At 44.8% G+C, this 22,743-nt stretch overlaps 1 protein-coding gene across 1 annotated transcript in view; it reads left to right on the top strand.

The window, feature by feature from the left end:
* The first annotated feature begins 759 nt into the window (after nt 1-759).
* The window catches only part of LOC124622951 (nose resistant to fluoxetine protein 6-like), a 185,072-nt gene continuing 163,088 nt past the window's right edge, over nt 760-22,743 (top strand). The window contains exons 1-4 of the mRNA XM_047148741.1: nt 760-825; nt 4,011-4,234; nt 13,203-13,294; nt 20,056-20,243. Coding sequence (XP_047004697.1) covers nt 760-825; nt 4,011-4,234; nt 13,203-13,294; nt 20,056-20,243 — 570 coding nt within the window. The remainder of the gene's footprint in view (nt 826-4,010; nt 4,235-13,202; nt 13,295-20,055; nt 20,244-22,743) is intronic.

Raw genomic sequence — 22,743 nt, 5'->3', positions numbered from 1 at the left:
TGTCGTATTGACTACCGTAGCCTCTGAAGTAACGATTTCCCATATGTTTGAAGACGGCGATTCGTTTTATAGTTTCATTCGAATGGAAGACGAGATTTTTTCGAAAAAAATGTATTTATCGGCAAGACACAAACATGTAGCAGCCCATAAAACTAAGAGATGGGTTTATAAAATGCTTGATGTATAAAAAGAAGAGGTTCCAGTACTGTGACCTTCCCGGGGGGGGAGGGGGAGTGTTTTTGAAATTTAGACTTCTTAAAACAATATTTTGACGCTTTTCTGAGTATTTTAAAAGTGTGAGTCCAGTATTTGTATTGGTAAAAAATGACGGTCTATTGTACCACATCTCAAAATCTGCGATTCTGATTGTTTTTTCGTCAGAAGTGCCAGTACGGGGTATTAGTGAGTACCATCATGAGTGTAGCTTATGTTTACTTAGTGACGTTGACTGGCAGTCACTTCAAGATTTCTGGCGACTGGAGAACATTCCACTTGTTGGTCTACATAACAAGACTGCAGCAGACATATTATGTATAATAAATATCATCGACTATTGAAGATAAACTTTTATTAAATTAATAAGAACGATGCAGTATCTTTTAGAAGACAAAACGTGAAGAAAAATTGGAAGTAGCTAGACGCAAACCTGCTACCGTTTTCTGTGTAGTGCACGACACTATCAGTTTTCTGTCATTTTATTATAATAATTCGTACCTAAAATTACCCGTTTTCGTAAGATCGATGTGCTGATGGTTTGAAATGAGAAGGCCACCAAATACAGAGTTCAACTGTATACTGGGGCCAACCAGACATGCGGGCCCTCTGGTGTGCATCACAGCACGTGACGTTACCGGTCCTGCAAGCACAAGAGACCGTCTCAGGCGGGGAGCGAGTTACGGTTCAAAACCAGTTTAACATTAAGTAGCTGCCCGTCCTAATACAGTCCTCCTCTCGATAACAGATGACAAAGGTCAGGACTTTGATGGGTACCTATTTATTGACGTTGTGATTTCCTGGGTAACTTACTGTTCACAAGAATTTCTGCAAACGTGACATTATTTTGACGCCACATGCTGTATCGAAGATGAAAACAACTGTCTATTCACAACCCGCCAGGCGAATAAAAACAATAACACCCACCTCAAATAGAGGGAACTGGAGGTTACGCTTTTCCTTTACTGTAGGGTACGTTAAACTCCGGAAGTTACGTCGTTCGTCAATATGTAAAGTGCTGCATTGATGTGGACTGGGCTTAAGAAATTGAAGTGTTCATTAAAGTGTCTCAACAAGATAAGCTTTTTTTTTTTTTTTTTTTATACAAACTTTGAGAACTAGTTTCAGGAGTTGGTGTGTAATTAGAAAGGATTGGCAGCCATTCCAGCAGCAGCATATTTGTCTTACGTCCAATGAATAAATGCTCTTTCAAAACAGCGAGGGGCTCTCGAGAAGGCGTTGATATTGGTAAAATTTGTTGTAACAAAATATGAAAAACGTCATATTGCTGGTTAAAGATGTACTTCAATTGAAGACATTTTGGTTTGCCAAGGAAGTGTCCTAAGAAAACTGGCTCTTAAAATTTCTTTTATACTCTATCAACAGTATCCGTACACCCCAAAAAACAGACGTTTTTCGTGTTAGGTGCATTGTGCTGCCACCTGCTTCCAGGAACTGCATATCAGAGACCTCTATAGTCATTAGACATAGTGAGAGAGCAGAAGGAGGCGCTCCGCAGAACTCACGGACTTCCAATGTGGTCAAGTGATTGGGCGTCACTTGTGTCATACGTCTGTATGTTAGATTTCCACACTCCTAAACATCCCTAGGTCCACTGTTTCCGATGTGATAGTGAAGTGGAAGGATGATGGGTCAAGTACAGTACAAAAGCGTACAGGCCGACGTCGTCTGTTGACTGACAGAGATCGCCGACAGTAGAAGAGAGTCATTAATATGTAATAGGCAGACATCTATCCAGACCATCACACAGGAATTACAAACTCTATCAGGATCCATTGCAAGTACTATGACAGTTAAGCGGGATGTGAAAAAAACTTGGATTTCCTGGTCGAGCGGCTGCTCATAAGCCACACATCACGCCCGTAATTTTTCTCTGCCTCGTGATGACTGGGTGTTGTGATGTCCTTCGGTTAGTTAGGTTTAAGTAGTTCTAAGTTCTAGGGGACTGATGACCATAGATGTTAAGTCCCATAGTGCTCAGAGCCATTTGAACCATTTTTGAACCACGCCCCTAATTGCCAAACGACGCCTCTCTTGGTGTAAGGAGCGTATACATTGGACGATTGAACAGTGGAAAAACGTGTGGAGTGACGGATCACGGTACACAATGTGGCGATCCGAGGGCAGGATGTGGGTATGGCGAATGCTCGGTGAACGTCATCTGCCAGCGTGTGTAGTGCCAACAGTACAATTCGGAGGCGGTGACGTTATGGTGTGGTCGTGTTTTTCATGGAGGGGGCCTGCACCCCTCGTTGTTTTGCGTAGCATTATCACAGCACAGGTCTACATTGTTTCAAGCACCTTCTTGCTTCCCACTGTTGAAGAGCGATTCGGGGATGGCGATTGCATCTTTCAGCACGATGGAGCACTTGTTTATAATGCACGGCCTGTGGCTGAGTGGTTACTTTACAATAACATCCCTGTAACGAACTGGCCTGCTCAGAGTCCTGACTTGAATCCTATAGAACATCTTTGGGGTGCTTTGGAACGCCGACTTCGTGCCAGGTTTCACCGACCGACATCGACACCTCTCTTCAGTGCAACACTCCGTATAGAATGGGCTGCCATTCCCCAAGAAACCTTCCAGCACCTGATTGAACGTATGCCTGCGAGAGTGGAAGCTGTCATTAAGGCTAAGGGTAGGCAAACACCATACTGAATTCCAGCATTACCGATGGAGGACGCTACGAAATTGTAAGTCATTTTCAGCCAGGTGTCCGGATACTTTTGATCACAGAGTGTAGATGGCTTAGACTATGTTGCCTTTTAATTCTTTTGCAAGTGTGTCGGTCTTCTCTATGCTATTTATTTTGAGTGGTAATATGTTTTAACAGATGTTCAACGTGTTTTAAATATTTATTGGCATTTGCGTGTTTCACGTTTAATTTGTAAAGTATTGACAATGACAGCTCACACCTGAGAGAGAGAGAGAGAGAGAGAGAGAGAGAAAGAGAGAGAGAGAGAGAGAGAGAGCACTCTATACACATCATCAAATATTAGAGTAGGAACATACTTCTATTACCTTAATGAAGAAGTCCCATAACCTTTAAGAAAATCGAAAGAGAAAAAAAGAAAAATTAGGATGTGGCAGGATGCGAACCACCTTCGGTGCTATCCTACATTTCCCAACTCGATGCACTTTACCACTATATCATGATAAACTAGCGGAATGCTACCCTTTGTATTGTAACTTACCCATCACGAAGGTTTTAATAGCCGATACATTATGGTGTGACGTTTAAGTATAGCAAATCGTAACAAGAATGACTTGTTTTTATAAATCTTCCAAGTGCCATTTCCTTGCAACGGGATACTTTAATAACACGCGAGCTACGATGCGAAACTGCAGAATCCAATTGGTGTTTCCCAAGCACCCAACACTGAACGTTAACGAAAGTCGGATAGCGGTTCCGGCGGCCTAATATAACAGCGATGACGTCAAAATGACACCACGTTAGCTCAAAGTCTTGAAAACTGTAAGTTACCCTAATTTCCCGTGTGATCCCAGACGTAGCCGAGCAATCGCTATGTGTGTCGTGCAAGGCAACTAGTGAGACGTCATAACTTCGCTGTGGGGCCCACATTTCTCGTGAGCCAAGCTGCATACAGTACGGCGTCTCCGGGAGGCAAGAATCTGACATGCCAGATTCCTCAATTCACGCTTCGCGTAGTAGGGACGTCACCAGCTCCTCTTCCACGTACTTTTTCATATCCAATGTGTGGACGCTTTTGAGTGGTCGGGATGCCAGTGAAGTTGTGGCGTGGGCGTGTCGCAGGAGGCGGCGGCGCTGCGGACGCGCTTCCGGCGGGACCTGCTGGAGCGCGGCCTGTGCGTGCCTGCGGGGGTGGCGGCGCAGCGGGTGGCGGAGGGCGTGCAGAGCGCGCTGTCGGATGCGGCCAGCGCCGAGGGCGTCACCGCCTCCGTGGATGCCGCGGAGGGCGCCTGCCAGACGGCCGGCGTCGACGCCTTCCAGTGGGACACCGCGGACGTCGCCGTCGGGTGAGTGTCGGCCGAGTGCTTCTCCGCAAGGGATACCCGAAAGAAACCGAACTCGTTTTTTCTTGACATTTTAAGAACAATCCTCAATCCGCTTCAACGTTCTTTCCACTTGCACTAACACACGTGTCTAATTTTTTATTCTTTTTTTCAAAACATTGTTTAAATTCATCTTTTGTGATGGTTGGCAGCGCCTCTGTCGATTTTTCCTTCACATCAGCAAAACGCTTTCCTTTCGTATGTCTCTTCATTCGTTTTTTTGAGTCATCAGTCTTCTGACTGGTTTGGTGCAACCCTCCCCCCTCCCCCCTGTCCCCAATTACCCAATTACATTACTGGCCATTACAACTGCTACACCACGAAGATGACTTGCTACAGACGCGAAATTTAACCGACGGGAAGAAGATGCTGTGATATGCAAATGATTAGCTTTTCAGAGCATTCACACAAGGTTGGCGCCGATGGCGACACCTACAACGTGCTGACATGAGGAAAGTTTCCAACCGATTTCTCATACACAAACAGCAGTTGACCGGCGTTGCGTCGTGAAACGTTGTCTTGATGCCTCGTGTAAGGAGGAGAAATGCGTACCATCACGTTTCCGACTTTGATAAAGGTCGGATTGTAGCCTATCGCGATTGCGGTTTATCGTATCGCGACATTGCTGCATCGCGTTGGTCGAGATCCAATGACTATTAGCAGAATATGCAATCGGTGGGTTCAGGAGGGTAATACGGAACGCCGTGCTGGATCCCAACGGCCTCGTATCACTATCAATCGAGATGACAGGCATCTTATCCGCACGGCTGTAACGGATCGTGCAGCCGCGTCTCGATCCCTGAGTCAACAGATGGGGACGTTTGCAAGACAACAACAATCTGCACGAATAGTTCGATGACGTTTGCAGCAGCATGGACTATCAGCTCGGAGACCATGGCTGCGGTTACCCTTGACGCTGCGTCACAGACAGGAGCGCCTGCGATGGTGTACTCAACGACGAACCTGGGTGCACGAATGGCAAAACGTCATTTTTTCGGATGAATCCAGGTTCTGTTTACAGCATCATGATGATCGCATCCGTGTTTGGCAACATCGCTGTGAACGCATCTTGGAAACGTGTATTCGTCATCGCCATACTGGCGTATCACCCAGCGTGATGGTATGGGGTGCCATTAGTTACACGTCTCGGTCACCTCTTGTTCGCATTGACGGCACTTTGAACAGTGTACGTTACATTGCAGATGTTACGACCCGTGGCGCTACCCTTCATTCGATCCCTGCGAAACCCTACATTTCAGCAGAATAATGCACGACCGCATTTTGCAGGTCCTGTGTGGGCCTTTTTGGATAAAGAAAATGTTCGACTGCTGCCCTGGCCAGCACATTCTCTAGATCTCTCACCAATTGAAAACGTCTGGTCAATGGTGGCCGAGCAACTGGCTCGTCACAACATACCAGTCACTACTCTTGATGAACTGTGGTATCGTGTTGAAGCTGCATGGGCAGCTGTACCTGTACACGCCATCCAAGCTCTGACTCAATGCCCAGACGTATCAAGGCCGTTATTACGGCCAGAGGTGGTTGTTCTGGGTACTGATTTCTCGGGATCTATGCACCGAAATGCGTGAAAATATAATCACATGTCAGTTCTAGTATAATATGTTTGTCCAATGGATACCCGTTTATCATCTTCATTTCTTCTTGGTGTAGCAATTTTAATGGCCGATAGTGTATTTCCTGGATGTATCCCAATCATTGTTTCGCTCTATAATTTTCACCCTCTACAGTATCATGGAAGTTATTCCCTCGTGTCTTAACAGATGTCCTATCATCCTGTCCCTTCTCCGAGCCAGTGTTTTCCACATATGCCTTTCCTCTCTGATTCTGCGCAGAACCTCCTCATTCCCAATCTTATCAGTCCATCTATTTACAACATTCTTCTGTAGCACCACGTCTCAAATGCTTCGATTCTTTTCTTTTCAGGTTTTCCCACGGTTCATGTTTCACTACCATACAGCGCTGTGCTTCATTCTAAGAAACAAACAAAGTCGCACAGGACAAGGTCGGATGAGTGTGTGGAGGTGAGGAACAGGCGTCATACCATTTGTGAGCAGGGGCATTGTCACGATGGAAAAACCAGTCTACTGACTGCCACAAATGAGGCCACTTCTACCGCACACCGTTGCATAAACTGTTCAAAGCTTTCAAGTAGAAAGTCTGCTTAACTGTCTCACTCTGAGGAACAAACCCTGAATGGACGACTCCTCTCACATCGAAAAAAAAAATCAGCATTGTTGTTTTGTTTGATTTCGCCGGACGGACTTTCTTGGAACGAGCCGAAGATTAAGTCTTCCAGTGGCTTGTTTGTTACTTTGATTCTGGATCATAAGCGTAGCACTAAGTTTTTCACCTGTGATACTTTTTGAAAAAAGGTTTGGATCATTGCAGGACTCTTCTTTCAAACCACAGCACGCTTCCACGCGACCTTGTTTTTGTTCGGCAGTCAGCAGTAGTGGCATGAATTTGACAGCCATCCTTTTCATTCCCAAATCTTCTGTCACAATTCTCTGCACTGAACTCCAAGTCACTCCCGATAGCTCTACAATTTCTTCAGTGGTCCGTCGTCGATCTTCGTTGAACACTGCAGGCATTTTTTCGACATTTTCATGTGTTTGGGTCGTGGAAGGACGATCAGAACGAGGTTCGTCATCACTTGACATTTCTCCATTTTTGAAATGGAGAAACCACTCAAACACTTGAGTTTTTCGCCTAGCACCGTCATTGTAGTACATTTCAGAAGCTTGTGTTCCGCTTTTCCGAGCAAAAATCAGAATTTCATCGCCGCACTCTGTCGACGAAAATCAGCCATTGCAGCAACGACAATCACATAAAACAGTCGTCACTATAAACTCTACCGAAACTAGTCCTGACCTCCTTCAGCGACGCCTCTGGACTTACTGACTCTGGAATGTTCGCTCTATGCGGTCCTAGCGGCAAGACGGGGTACTACAAAAGCTCTGCCGACCACAAAATTAGTTCGGTTTGCCTTGGGTACCGCCTCATGGCAGTCAAGAAGATATCCCATAAAGAACATGCGGTATCCCGACTTTTAGGGTAAAATATTATACACATAAAGAGTGGAAGTGTCTAACGCTCTAAGCGCTATTTTTTCGCAAAACGCGTTTTCAGTGCTGTTGTGTCCTCGCTTCCCTGTTGTATGTCCCTAGGCATGTCCCAAGTGTCAAATCATAAGAGAAACTCTTTGTGAACGATGTTCATAGGTTCTAGGCGCTACAGTCTGGAGCCGAGCGACCGCTACGGTTGCAGGTTCGAATCCTGCCTCGGGCATGGATGTGCGTGCTGTCCTTAGCTTAGTTAGGTTTAATTAGTTCTAAGTTCAAGGCGACTGATGACCTCAGAAGTTAAGTCGCATAGTGCTCAGAGCCATTTTTTGTTCATAGGAAAACAGCGCTCAAACTTAAAAGTTTTTTTAAAATAAGATCGCATTTAAAATTTATTAATCAGGTGACCACTTTCGATCGTGGTACGATCACCTTTAGGTCATTATAAGTCCATAATGACAGCTGGAAAGAGCGTGGCGAGAAGCACCCCCGCTATGTACCGCTGGAACAGTGTTTATGGACGTCCGCAGCTCGTGGTCTTGCGGTGGCGTTCTCGCTTCCCGCTCACGGGGTCCCGGGTTCGATTCCCGGCGGGGTCAGAGATTTTCTCTGCTTTGAGATAACTGGGTGTTGTGTGTTCTTCATCATCATTTCGTCATCATTGACTCGCAAGTCACCGAAGTGGCATTAACTCGAAAGGACTTGCAATACGGCGGCCGAACTTCCTCGCATAGGGCCTCCCGGCCAACAATGCCATACGATCATTTCATTTCAGTGTTTATGGACGCTACGTAATGGACTGCTCCTCCCCACACTCTCTCCAGCTGGTATCGTGGAGTTTTAATGGTCTGAAGATCATCTACCACAATCGAAACCGCCCACCTGATTAATAAATTTTAGATTTTAACAACTTACATGCGATCTTAGACTGCATTTATTTAAAAAAACTTTCATGGAAAAATTGTTTCAATCATTTCTGCAGGATGGCCAAAAGTCACGATCGGAAAGTATTCAAGTAACTGAACATATAGTTACAGGGATTTGGAAATGTATTCTAGGTTGAAAACAATGTTCTCAGCCCGTACTGCGTCTGTCTTCTGATAAAGATCACTCAGATTACAACAATTCCATGAAAATAAGGCATATGATCGTGTTGGTTTGCTTGGGGTTCTGGCGAATGCTACGGTATGTGATCGTGTTCTCTTTCACTACCAAGGTAATACAGTTCTAAACATTTGTCTTATAATGGCAAATGCAAGCACATTCACAATTGAAGAACGTCTTCCTCTTAGCGTACGGTACATAAAAAGCAATTGGACGGATGATACATATGATGAAATTAGGGAAAACTTTTCAATCGCTTCTAGAAAAAACCTCCAAATCTTCGGAAACTGGAAGCAAAGGCCTTTGAAAATGGGTATGTGACAGATGCATCACGCAGCGAAAGACCCAATACATATGACTGAGACAATGAAGTACTGAACGCTTGAAGGCAGCATTGCTTCGTCCACCAGCAATATCGACAAGGAAGCGGTCGGCGCAGATAAACATTCCCAAAATATCCGTGCGCCGATGGATGAAGAAAGAAGGTTATCGCTCATTTCGACAAGGCAGCATCAATGAATTAAGTGATCATGCTATGACTACGTGACGTGATTCGTGCCCCGAGAATAATGGTCAGTATACAGAAAGTGTTTGTAATATGCAAGAAGTATGTAAGAATATTAGTTTCTTTGTTATTCCATTCTTCCATGCCCTATTTCTGTTAAAAAAAATTTCTACTAGAGCCTCGGAGTCGTTTCGTGTTCCAGTTTTCCTTTCACGTTGCTACTTGTTTCAATACAATAACATTAAAAATTCTGTAATCGTGACTTCTGGCCTTTCCTGCAGGTGATGCCAGACAATGAGCTCCAGAGTTCGAATGGGCTTGTGGCAAGGTCTCCTTCGTTTACCCCAAGTTTGCTGTGACGGGACATTCACAAGTGTTATTCATTGTGAGTGATAAAATCCTCCACAGTTGTAAAAAATATTTACTTCTAAAAAGAAAAGCACACCTAAGTTGAGGAGATGTGTCCCATCTTCATGTGCATATTAAAATGTGAACCCACAAAGGATGCATAACTAAGGTTAAAATAGGTTAAAATATGTTAAAATAGTGCATCCCTGCTACGCGGAATGCAAGAGAATATCCTCTCTTATCCTAGGTCTGCCAGAAAGCCTCTCGCAGAGGACGATAGTCGAGGCTTAGGGGTGCGCCACACACGGGTCCGCATGAAGACAGATAGGCGGTCTTTCGAATACCTCCACTTAGCCTGGGATGGTCTGATAAGAACACAAAAGCTTTTGGTGAGTGGACACAGCTTTCTCATCCACGACAGGGATTTTGAAATCTACAGGGTGTAACAAAATGGTGTGGTCAAACTTTCTGGAAACATTCCTCAATATGTAGAGGTAGAAAATATGTTATACGACATGGGCCCGGAAACGCTTTGTATTCATGCAAGAGCTCAGTTTCTAAAACTCCTCTACGCATTAATAATCTACTTTGAAACAAATCCTCAACCGTGAACAACACGTCTGCACTACAGTGAGGGTTGACATATTATTGAGTGAACCGACCGCAAGTGTGTTCCTGTGCAGGAAAATCAGCTGCTGATAGTGCCTGTACACGCTGTACAAGGTACGGATACATCATGTTCTCAGGTACCACTCACGAGACAGTCATGTGGTGAACATTACTTGCTGAAGCTATTGCCTTAGGCTGACGCTAGGGTTGTCGTCAGCTGCAAGAAGTTCTTCTCGCTCCCCCAGTTAAGGTTTCCTCCTCCTTCTAGGTCCCTCCCCCCCCCCCCCCCCCCCAACCCCCAGTCCGCCCGTCGCGAGCAGTAGGCGACGCTCAACTATTTCAAACGTTCTCCTGCCGGGGCACTGTCGCTCTCTGTTGTGGACTGGCAAGACAGCCAATCCACTATGACAGGTAGCCGAACGGCACGCGTTTAAGCTCACGCAGGATGGCGTGAGGTCTGGAACAGGACAAGGTCTTTATAGTAGCAAAAATTGTACGTAGCAAATGACGTAGCTGAAGGCTATGCTAACTATCGTCTCGGCAAATGAGAGCGTAATTTTTCAGTGAACCATCGCTAGCAAAGTCGGCTGTACAACTGGGGCGAGTGCTAGGAAGTGTCTCTAGACCTGCCGTGTGGCGGCGCTCGGTCAGCAATCACTGATAGTGGCGACACGCGGGTCCGACGTATATTAACGGACCGCGGCCGATTTAGAGGCTACCACCTAGCAAGTGTGGTGTCTGGCGGTGACACTACATTCTCGACCTCTCTCCCAACACAAACGTTAGGCGGCACGGCCACTTCCGTCTGCTAACCCACTGCACTGCACCGGAAACAAGGTTCGTGATGAACAGATGATGATACTTGACTGGTGCTAATAGAGCAATAGTCGCGTGTCAACATTGGCAATTACGTGAATTATATGTCAACATTACCTTCGTTCAAGCGGAACTACAAACACTGGCGGAGAGCCTAAGAATTACAGCTTACTCTACATTCTAACCAAATCTAACCAGCAGGGTATTTTGAACATTTCATCTAAGAAAACGTTTCATGTAATGCTGGTACGTTCTGTTCCTTCGTGTTTCCTATGATTAATGTGATAATGAAGAGAATGAGCTCTCGCATGGAAATGAAATGTTGCGCGACCCATGTCCATACCAAACATTTTATTCCTCTCTATGTGAGGAGTGTTTGCTGAATGTTTGTCACGCCACACACAAGTCTGAGAAGGCGGGAACACATCGCCAAATTGGGTTGGACATCACTGTCTCATCCATCCTACAGTCCAGACCTGGCACCCTCGGACTTCCATCTCTTTGGGCCGCTTAAAGATGAGAACACACTTTGAAGATGACGCGATTGTGAGCCATGCAGTGAAAAGATGGCGACGCCTACAGGACAAGAGCTTTTACCAGCAGGCAATACATCCTCTTCCACAACGTTCGGGTACGGCCATAGAACGTAATGGAATCTACGTACAAAAAGGACATGGACAGAAGACATGTTGATGTATATTGTCACCAAATTTTGACTTAACAATAAATATGTTCTGAGAAAAAAATATGGGGCGTAGAAGCGACGTCCAGTAAAGTAATTCCTCTGTAGTTATCGCACATTGGGGGATCATTCTTCTTAAATATGTGGCATATAATTGCGGTTCTCCTATCTGCAGGTATGGTTTCTGTCTTCCAAATTGTTTCTATTAAAGACTACAATTCTAATTCCTGTTAATGAATGTGCTGCATGGTTGTACAGTGTAGTGCTGGGTTTGTGCTGTTATGGATGAACGGAAGGATGAATGTGAATCCAGGTGCCGTTCCTCTCGAATAGCGCCAACAAGACCGCCGAGCTTCATGTCCACACCCGACGGATGGATCACCACTATAATGTCACATGTGCTCGCTTCACGAGATACTGCAGAGAGGCATGGAATTTAATCCGTGATATTGGGGCAAAGACTACTGATCAAGAACTTTACGGCACCGGCTCTCCTTATCTAACCAGCGAAATAATGGCAGTGAAAATTTTCCACCATCTGGATTCGAACCGGTTTACCTCCGAGACGAGCGTTACCGCAGAGGCATCCGTTAGCGATCGCAGCTGCGGAGGTGGATTCTTGTTTAATATGAGGACGAGTATGTAAATGCTACATTTTCTTGTGATACGAACGCTAAGTCGCTAAAGATTGTACCTTTGAGTGACTTGTACCTCAGCAACACGTGGTCACACATTGTGTGCCTTCAGTTATTGGGCATGTATATTTACATTAATATACATTGATTTGTGCCCCATTGATTTTCACAACTTCGCTTGCATTGCAGTCATCTACACAAGATAATTTAGCAATTACTGAACCCAAACCGATAATTTTCCATATTTTTCCTTCCATGATGCACGAAGCTTGTAATTACACACATCTGCAAGAGATAATGCTACACATTCCGCAAGCAGCGAATACGAATACAATTTTATTGCAGAGTATGAGGTGAGTTCACTGCTGCGAGAGTCCACGACCTGCAGGACAGGTGCACAGAATATCCGTTGCGCACAAATACAGGTCAGACGTAAAAGGACTCAGTTTCAAGGCATATTAAACCTAGAGTTAAGTTTTATCAAGAAATAATCAGTGTATTTGCAAGACGGCTAGTTAATATCAGATTAGGGAAAATTTGTAAATTTGTGATAAATTCCTATGGGACCGAACTGCTTAGGTCATTGGTCCCTAGGCTAACACACTAAATCTAACTTAAAATAACTTACGCTAAGGACAACACACATACCTGTGTCCTTGGGAGGACTCGAACCTCCGACGGGGGGAGCCGCGTCAACCGCGGCAAGGCGCCTCAGACCGCGCGTCTACCCCGCGTGGCTTCAGATTGGCATCCAACTTTTATAAGCATTCTCTTAAATGCAGGATTCAGGTTCGAGCAAATAAGTTTCGACGTGTCGCCATTTTGAGGCTCAGAATATTCAGATAATCTTCAAATCTTGTCTGTAACTTTCTATCGCTTCGAGAGATATTGTTGTTAAACATTTCATCTCTTTAAAATTAATGCATTATTTTCATTTCTCGAACTGTGTTGGGTATCCGTAGTGTTCATTCATTTGTAAGTAATCGATGTAATTCTAATTGTCTTTATGCATTCTTATCTTCATTAGTTCGTCAATGCAGAACGCCAGTACGTTTTTATTTTTTTATTTTATTTTTTTTTTTTTTTCTGTCGTGGAAGATTTCCATCAAATTTCCCAAAAAGTGAACAGAAATTGTGTCTTCCCTTATAGGGGCGTCGCAGTCTTCCTGCTGGTTCTAGTGGTGGTGGCGACGACGACAGAGGGAATGCTCCGTCTGAAGAACAGCACTGCCAAATCTAAAGGTACTGTATTTCGTTCTTAGTTTTCCGTTTTTATCGTTCCCTCTTGTTTCTTGTACATACTGTATTTTATCCGTCTTCCCCTACAGCCTACATCTATTTGTCATAGAATTTCGTATATCCTGGACCATTTTGCAGTGTCGAACGTTTTTTCTCGGTCGATAAGTCATATGAAAGTATCTGGATTTTTCTTAACTCTTCTCTTCATTTGTTTTAAGTCATCAGTCTTCAGACTGGTTTGTTGCAGCCCGCTACGATTTCCTCTCCTGTGCAAATCTCTTCATCTCAGAGTAATACTTGCAACCTACGTCCTCAATTATTTGCTGGATGTATTCCAGTCTCTGTTTTCCGCTACAGTTTTCGCCCTCTACAGCTCCCCTTCACACCCTTCATTCCCTGATATCTTAGCAAATGTCCTATCACCCTGTCCCTTCTCATTGTCAGTGTTATCCACATATTCCTATCCTCTTCGAATCTGCGCAGAACCTCCTCATGCATTAACTTATCAGTCTACCTAATTTTCAACATTCGTCTGAAGCACCACATCTCAAATGCTTCGATTCACTGTTCCGGTTTTCCCACACACTGTGTTTCACTACCACACAACGCTGTGCTCTAAACGTACATTGTCAGAAATATCTTTCTCAAATTAAGGCATATGTTTGATACCAGTAGACTTCTCTTGGCCAGGAATGGCCTTTTTGCCAGTGCTAGTCTGCTTTTGATGTCGTACTTGCTCCGTCCGTCATGGGTTATTTTCATGCCTAGGTAGTAGAATTTCTTAACTTTATCTATTTCGTGACCGTCAATCCTGATGTTAAGTTTCTCGGTGTTCTCATTTGTGGTTCTTGTCATTACTTTCGTCTTTCTTCGATTTACTTTCAATCCATATTCTGTGCTCTTAAGTCTGTTCGTTCCATTTAGGAGATCCTGAAATTCTTCTTCATTTTCACTCAGGATATCATCAATGTCGTCAGCGAATCGTATCGTTAATATCCTTTCACCTTGAATTTTAATTCCACTTCTGAACCTTTTATTTGTGTTATTGCTTCTTCAATGCACAGATTGAATAGTAGGGGCGAAAGACTACATCCTTGCCTTTTTCATCCGTATACTTCGTTTTTGGTCGTCCACTCTTATCGTCCCCTCTTGGTCCTTGTAGATATCGTATATTACCCGTTTACCCCTATAGCTTACTCCTATTTTTCTCAGCATTTCGAACATCTTGCACCATTTTTGATTGTCCAACGCTTTTTCCAGGTCGACAAACTCTATCAAGGAGTCTTGATTTATATTTAGGCTTGCTTCCATTATCGTTCTCTTCATGAGTAAGCACAACGTTATAACAACTTCTCCGGTCATCTTCCTACCCTAATGGCAAGTTTACCGTCATCTAGCAGGTCCTCAATTTTCTTTTACGTTCTTTTGTATATTATTCTTATGAGCTTAGATTATTCTTATTGGTTTCATGACGTTTGTACGAGGGGTGTTCAGTTAGTAATGCAACACATTTTTTTCTGAAAGTAGGTTGGCTTTTTTCAGGATACCAATACACCATATTATTTGCCATTCTCTTGGCTATAAAACCCTATTTTTGACGTAATCTCCGTTCACTGCCACGGTCTTACACCACCTTACTGGAACGCCCTGTATGTCCGCATGATATAGCGCTATTGTTCGATGTCGGAGCCCACATCTCGCTGAATCAATAACCTCACTGTCATCCATGTACTGCTTCCCGCGGGATGAATCTTTCATTGGGCCAAACAGATGGAAGTAGGAAGGGACGAGACCTGGACAGTAGAGTGGATGAGGAAAAGAAGTCCAATCAAGTTGTGTGAATTTATCACGTGTGGACAGACTTATGTGAGATCTTCCGTAATAACGAAGAAGGGGAAGTTCGTTTGAATTTTTGTGGGGACGATTACGTTGAAGTCATTTCTTCCTGAGGGCAGGCTAATAACACTTCAGAGTTGATCGTTGCACCAAGAGAGGGGACATAAAACAAAATGACCTTTTCAGAGTCCTAGAAAACCATCGCCATAACTTTACCGACTGACGTTGCAGCTTTGAATTTTTTCTTCGGAGAAGAAGATTGGATTGAAGAGTTCCTAGATAACAGAACGCAGCACGTCATTCTCAATGGAGAGAAGTCTTCCGAAATAAGAGTGATTTCAGGTGTGCCGCAGGGGAGTGTCGTAGGACCGATGCTATTCACAATATACATAAATGACCTTGAGGATAACATCGGAAGTTCACTGAGGCTTTTTGCGGATGATGCTGTGGTATATCGAGAGGTTGTAACAATGGAAAATTGTATTGAAATGCAGGAGGATCTGCAACGAATTGACGCATGGTGCAGGGAATGGCAATTGAATCTCAATGTAGACGAGTGTAATGTGCTGCGAATACATAGAAAGAAACATCCTTTATCATTTAGCTACAATATAGCAGGTCAGCAACTGGAAGCAGTTAATTCCATAAATTATCTGGGAGTAGGCATTAGGAGTGATCGAGAGGTTGTAACAATGGAAAAATGTATTGAAATGCAGGAGGATCTGCAACGAATTGACGCATGGTGCAGGGAATGGCAATTGAATCTCAATGTAGATAAGTGTAATGTGCTGCGAATACATAGAAAGAAACATCCTTTATCATTTAGCTACAATATAGCAGGTCAGCAACTGGAAGCAGTTAATTCCATAAATTGTCTGGGAGTACGCATTAGGAGTGATTTAAAATGGAATGATCATATAAAGTTGATCGTCGGTAAAGCAGATGCCAGACTGAGATTCATTGGAAGAATCCTAAGGAAATGTAATCCGAAAACAAAGAAAGTAGGTTACAGTACACTTGTTCGGCCACTGTTTGAATATTGCTCACCAGTGTGGGATGCGTACCAGATAGGGTTGATAGATGAGATAGAGAAGATCCAACGGAGAGCAGCGCGCTTCGTTACTGGATCATTTAGTAATCGCGAAAGCGTTACGGAGATGATAGGTAAACTCCAGTGGAAGACTCTGCAGGAGAGACGCTCAGTAGCTCGGTACGGGCTTTTGTTGAAGTTTCGAGAACATACCTTCACCGAGGAGTCAAGCAGTATATTGCTCCCTCCTACGTACATCTCGCGAAGAGACTATGAGGATAAAATCAGAGAGATTAGAGCCCACAGAGAGGCATACCGACAATCTTTCTTTCCACGAACAATACGGGACTGCAATAGAAGGGAGAACCGATAGAGGTACTCAAGGTACCCTCCGCCACACACCGTCAGGTGGCTTGCGGAGTATGGATGTAGATGTAGATATAGATGTAGAAGAGATTGTGTGGCGCCGCTCCACGGATTGCCGTTTTATTTCCGGTTCGAAGTGATGAACCCATGTTTCATCGCCTGTGACAAAAAACTGTGACGATCGGCCTCGTAACGCGGAAGCAATTCCACACACGTCGTCCTTCGTTAGTTGTTATGGTCTTCTGTGAGGCAGCGAGGAACGTAGCGGGTACACACATTTGAATAGCCCTACTGGTGGACGAGTGTTTCAGCACTACAAATAGAGACGTCCAGTTGATTGTGGTTCGTCTCTCATCTCGAGTGAGAGCGTCCACGCGTTCCAGCACTGCAGGAGTCGCAGGTGCGTGAGGCCGGCCGGCACGCGGGAAACAAGAGAAGTCTGCGCGATCTGATTACGATAATGACAGACTTCTCACCCAACGACTCACCGTGCTTTTGTTCACTGCTTGATGTTCGTAGACATTCTGCAGGCGCCTATGAACATCTTCAGTCCTATGGTTTTCTGCCAAAAAGAAACTCAATGACAGTACTCTGCTTGAAAAGCAGCTTCGTTACTGACGCCATTCTGAATGTTACGTATAGCGACGCCACATATCGGAACTTCATGAAACTGTAGGGGCTTAAGTGGAAATATTCCACGATTTCCCTCAAGAAATACGTAATTTTTTCAACAGAAATTGGCCGAGAAAAATGTGTTGCATTACTTATTGAGCTCTTAGGCTGGTTCTCGCAATTGTTTGGCCTTTGCGATTTTTAGGATTGTGTGGATGTTATTTTGCAGAAAATCTGACTGCACGCAAATACAGAGTGACAATTATTGAACTACTTGAAATAAAATTATCATAGCTTCTGAACGGTTTGCGTTAGGACGTTCAAACTGCACGGTTGGCTGCGGGCCATGATGGGAATTAATATGTGAATATGGTTTGGTTTAGCAACGAAGCCCACTTTCATTTGGATGGTTTCGTCAATAAGCGAAATTGGCGCATCTGGGGGACTGAGAATCCGCGTTTCGCGACCGAGACGTCTCTTCACCTTCAACGGGTAACTGTTTGGTGCGCAATGTCCAGACACGGAATAATCGGTACGATATTACTCGATGGCGCGGTGACTACCAAACGGTACGTGAAGGTTTTGGAAGATGATTTTATCCCCATTATCCAAAGTGACCATGATTTCGACAAAATATGGTTCATGCAAAACGGAACTCGATCCCATAGAAGCAGGAGAGTGTTTGATGTCCTGAAGGAGCACTTTGGGGACCGCATTCTGACTCTGGGGTACCCAGAGGCCACTGACATGGGCCTCGATTGGCCGCCATATTCTCCGGATTTGAACGCATGCGGCTTCTTTTTGTAGGGCTATATTAAAGACAAGGTGTACAGCATTAACCCCAAAACCAGCCATTCGGGAGGTCATCGGCAGCACTGATGTTCAGACACTTCAGCGGATCATGCAGAATTTCGCTATTCGCTTGCGTCACATCATCGCCAAGGGTGGTAGGCATATCGAACATGTCATAACCTAAATCTGAATATCTGTAGCGACTTTAACATGTTGAAAGAAGTGTGTTCACGCTTTAATTTGCAACTACTTTATGTTTTTTTCATGTTGTTTAATAAGTGTCACCCTGTAAGTACCCGGTGATCAAAAAGTCAGTATAAATTTGAAAATTGAATAAATCACGGAATAATGTAGATAGAGAGGTACAAATTGACACACATGGTTGGAATGACATGGGGTTTTATTAGAACCAAAACAATACAAAAGTTCAAAAAATGTCCGAAAGATGGCGCTTCATCTGATCAGAATAGCAATAATTGGCATAACAGACAAAGCAAAGATGATTTTCTTTACAGGAAATGCTCAATATGCCCACCATCATTCCTCAACAATAACTTTAGTCGAAGAATAATGTTGTGAACAGCACTGTAAAGCATGCCCGGAGTTATGGTGAGGCATTGGCGTCGGATGTTGTCTTTCAGCATCCCTAGAGATGTGGGTCGATCACGATACATTTGAGACTTCAGGTAACCCCAAAGCCAATAATCGCACGGACTAAGATCTGGGGACCTGGGAGGCCAAGCATGACGAAAGTGGCGGCTGAGCACACGATCATCACCAAACGACGCGCGCAAGAGATCTTTCACGTGTCTAGCAATATGGGGTGGAGCGCCATCCTGCATAAACATCGTAAGTTCCAGAAGCTGTTTATCAGCCAGGCTGGGGATGATGCGATTCTGTAACATATCGGCGTACCTCTCACCCGTCACGGTAGCAGTTACAAAACGAGAATCACGCATTTCCTCGAAAAAAAAAGGCCCAATAACGGTAGATGTGGTAAATCCAACCCATACCGTGACTTTCTCGTCGTGCAATGGAGTTTCCACGACAGTTCTAGGATTTTAGGTAGCCCATATTCTGCAGTTGTGGGCGTTGACAGACCGTCGGAGCGTGAAATGAGCTTCGTCGGTCCGCAACACGTTACTCAACCAATCGTCATCTTCCGCCATCTCTTGAAACGCCCACACCGCAAATGACCTCCGCTTCACTAAATCGCCAGGTAACAGTTCACGATGACGATGGATTTTGTACGGATAGCATCGGAGGGTACGCCTCAGTGCCAACCAAACAGTAGTGCATGGAATGCCGGTGCGACGTGCGACTGCACGAGCGCTGACTTCCCCGTACATAGACGAACCCGCTACAGTCTCCATTTCTTCCTGAAATGTCTCAGCAGCATTACGCCTTGTGCTCGGTCGGCCACTAATCGTGTAAACAACCCGTGGCTTCGAACTTCGAAATCATTCTCGCCACAGCTGCATTTGTTAAGGGACCTTTACCCGTTCGAATCGCCTTCCTATGGGGATAGGATCGTAACGCTGAACTAGCACATTCCCCATTCTGATAATACAGCTTCACTAAAAGCGCCTTTTCAGGTAACGTCAACATGCTGCGACTGCTGGCGCAGCTGATTCTCTCTCTCATTACAGCTCCTTTTATACACGATTGCGCAGTCACTGACGTTTTGCTGTCTAGCGCCATCTGTCGGACATTTTGTGAACTTTGTTTTTTTTTTCTTCTAATAAAACCCCATGTCACTACAAGCATGCGTGTCAATTTTTACCTCTCTATCTACATTATTCCGTGGTTTATTAAGTTTTCACATTTATATTGACTTTCTGATCACCCGGTACACTAGACAAATCTTACAAGAATGCACAGAATTACTTGTCATTTCTCACATGCACGTATGGTGCTGCTACAAGGCAGCTCCCTTCCGGATAGTCGGTGAGCTATTAACGCCCTAAGCGTCGCCTATATGGTTATCTCAATACCCCCTTTCAGGCTCTCGCAAAGCACATAACCTTACTCCAGAAAGTTCAGCTTGGTGGCCACAGTTCTGAGTGCTTTGTCGAAACACCCAGCAGACCACCATTGGACTACGGCGAGTTTTTTGTTCGTGCTGCAGGCCTGCGTGCGCTGCTGTGCTTCTCGCTGATCTCCAACTGGCGGCGGCTGTCGCAGCCCCCGCGCAAACGCCTCAACCTGCGCTACGTGCAGGGCACTCGCTTCCTCACCATGACCATCATCATCCTGGGACACCGCATCGTACTGCTAGAGGCCGCGCCCATCCTCAACCCGGAGCTCATCGAAAAGGTACGCCTCATCTCGTGTCCGACACACTTTCTTCTGCCTCAAAAGCGAACAGAGCTGTATCAAACATCATTTACCAATGAAATTGTAGGTCAAACTTCAACATGTTAAAACTTAAGTATCCTCACACTGAAGAATGATCGAAAGAAATTTAAAAGAATAACTTTATTGACAACGCGAAACTCATTTATAACGTCCTTGGATGAATATGCATACAACTATATACAACAGAAGTATCTCTCCTGTGCCGTTGTCTGTGATGTGCCTACATGACGAACCCCAGAGTCGTGGTAGGTGGCGGCGTGAAGATCCGGGAGGTTACCGCCGGCCGGTGTGGCCGAGCGGTTCTAGGCGGCTCAGACTGGAACCGCGAGATCGCTACGGCCGCAGGTTCGAATCCTGCCTCGGGCATGGATGTGTGTGATGTCCTTAGGTTAGTTAGGTTTAAGTAGTTCTAAGTTCTAGGGGACTGATGACCTCAGATGTTAAGTCAAAAAAAAATGGTTCAAATGGCTCGGAGCACTATGGGACTCAACTGCTGTGGTCATAAGTCCCCTAGAACTTAGAACTACTTAAACCTAACTAACCTAAGGACATCACACACATCCATGCCCGAGGCAGGATTCGAACCTGCGACCGTAGCGGTCGTGCGGTTCCAGACTGTAGTGCCTTTAACCGCTCGGCCACTCCGGCCGGCGATGTTAAGTCCCATAGTGCTCAGAGCCATTTTTTTGGGAGGTTACTGGGCCGCTGCAGTCGGCGTGTGACGGCTGGAGTGCCGCTGCTGAAGACCTGGACAAACTGGGCGGTGGCTGCCGGCGTGGAACGCTTAAAGGTAGCCCTGGAACTGAACCACTGATGTTGTCGGATGGAACTGCTGGTACTCAGCTAAAGTTGACGTGGGAATCTACGAGTTTTGTGACGTCACTTCCTGCTATTTCACGTTAGGAACTATTTCCTCACGTGAAATAGAAAATAAATTCTGCGATATTTCGGCAACGCGCCACGTTAAGTAAACTAATAGCAAGCGAGAACGCTCTCTGTGTCACAAGCAAAAGCAAGACACCATACTATATTTATCGTGTTTAGCAGTAGCACATATTCGGTGTGTTTTATGTTATATGTTGCACCCTACGAATATACAGGGTGGTCCATTGATCGTGACCGGGCCAAATATCTCACGAAATGAGTGTCAAACAAAAAAACTACAAAGGACGAAACTTGTCTAGCTTGAAGGGGGAAACCAGATGGCGCTATGGTCGGCCCGCTAGATGTCGCTGCCATAGGTCAAATGGATACCAACTGCGTTTTTTTAAAATAGGAACCCCCATTTTTATTACATATTCGTGTAGTACGTAAAGAAATATGAATGTTTTAGTTGGACCATTTTTTTCGCTTTGTAATAGATGGCGCTGTAATAGTCACAAACATATGGCTCACAATTTTAGACGAACAGTTGGTAACAGGTAGGTTTTTTAAATTAAAATACAGAACGTAGGTACGTTTGAACATTTTATTTCGGTTCTTCCAATGTTATACATGTACCTTTGTGAACTTATGATTTCTGAGAACGCATGCTGTTACAGCGTGATTACTTGTAAATACCATATTAGTGCAATAAATGCTCAAAATGATGTCCGTCAACTTCAGTGCATTTGGCAATACGTGTAACGACATTCCTCTCAACAGCGAGTAGTTCGCCTTCCGTATGGTCGCACATGCATTCACAATGCGCTGACGCATGTTGTCTGGCGTTGTCGGTGGATCACGATAGCAAACATCCTTACTCTCCCCACAGAAAGAAATCCGGGGACGTCAGATACGGTGAACGTGCGTGCCATGATATGGAGCTTCGACGACCAAATCACCTGTCATGAAATATGCTATTCAATACCACTTCAACCGCACGCGAGCTATGTGCCGGACATCCGTCATGTTGGAAGTACATCGCCATTCTGTCATGCAGTGAAACATCTTGTAGTAAAATCGCCAGAACCTTACGTAAAAAATCAGCATACCTTGCACCATTTAGACTGCCATCGACAAAATGGAGGCCAATTATCCTTCCTCCCATAATGCCGCACCATACATTAACCCACCAAGGTCGCTGATGTTCCACTTGTCGCAGCCATTGTGGATTTTCCGTTGCCCAATAGTGCATATTATGCCGGTTTACGTTACCGCTGTTGGTGAATGACGCTTCGTCGCTAAATAGAACGCGTGCAAAAAATCTGTCATCGTCCCGTAATTTCTCTTGTGCCAGAACTGTGGCAGAACTGTACACGACGTTCAGAGTCGTCGCCATGCAATTCCTGGTGCACAGAAATATGGTACGGGTGCAATCGATGTTGATGTAGCATTCTCAACACCGACGTTTTTGAGATTCCCGATTCTCGCGCAATTTGTCTGTTACTAATGCGCGGATTAGCTGCGACAGCAGCTACAACACCTACTTGGGCATCATCATTTGTTGCAGGTCATGGTTGACGTGTCACATGTGACT

Source organism: Schistocerca americana, chromosome 7 (genome assembly GCF_021461395.2).
Source record: "Schistocerca americana isolate TAMUIC-IGC-003095 chromosome 7, iqSchAmer2.1, whole genome shotgun sequence".
Lineage (NCBI taxonomy): Eukaryota > Metazoa > Arthropoda > Insecta > Orthoptera > Acrididae > Schistocerca > Schistocerca americana.
This window is presented reverse-complemented; position numbering and strand designations above follow the sequence as displayed.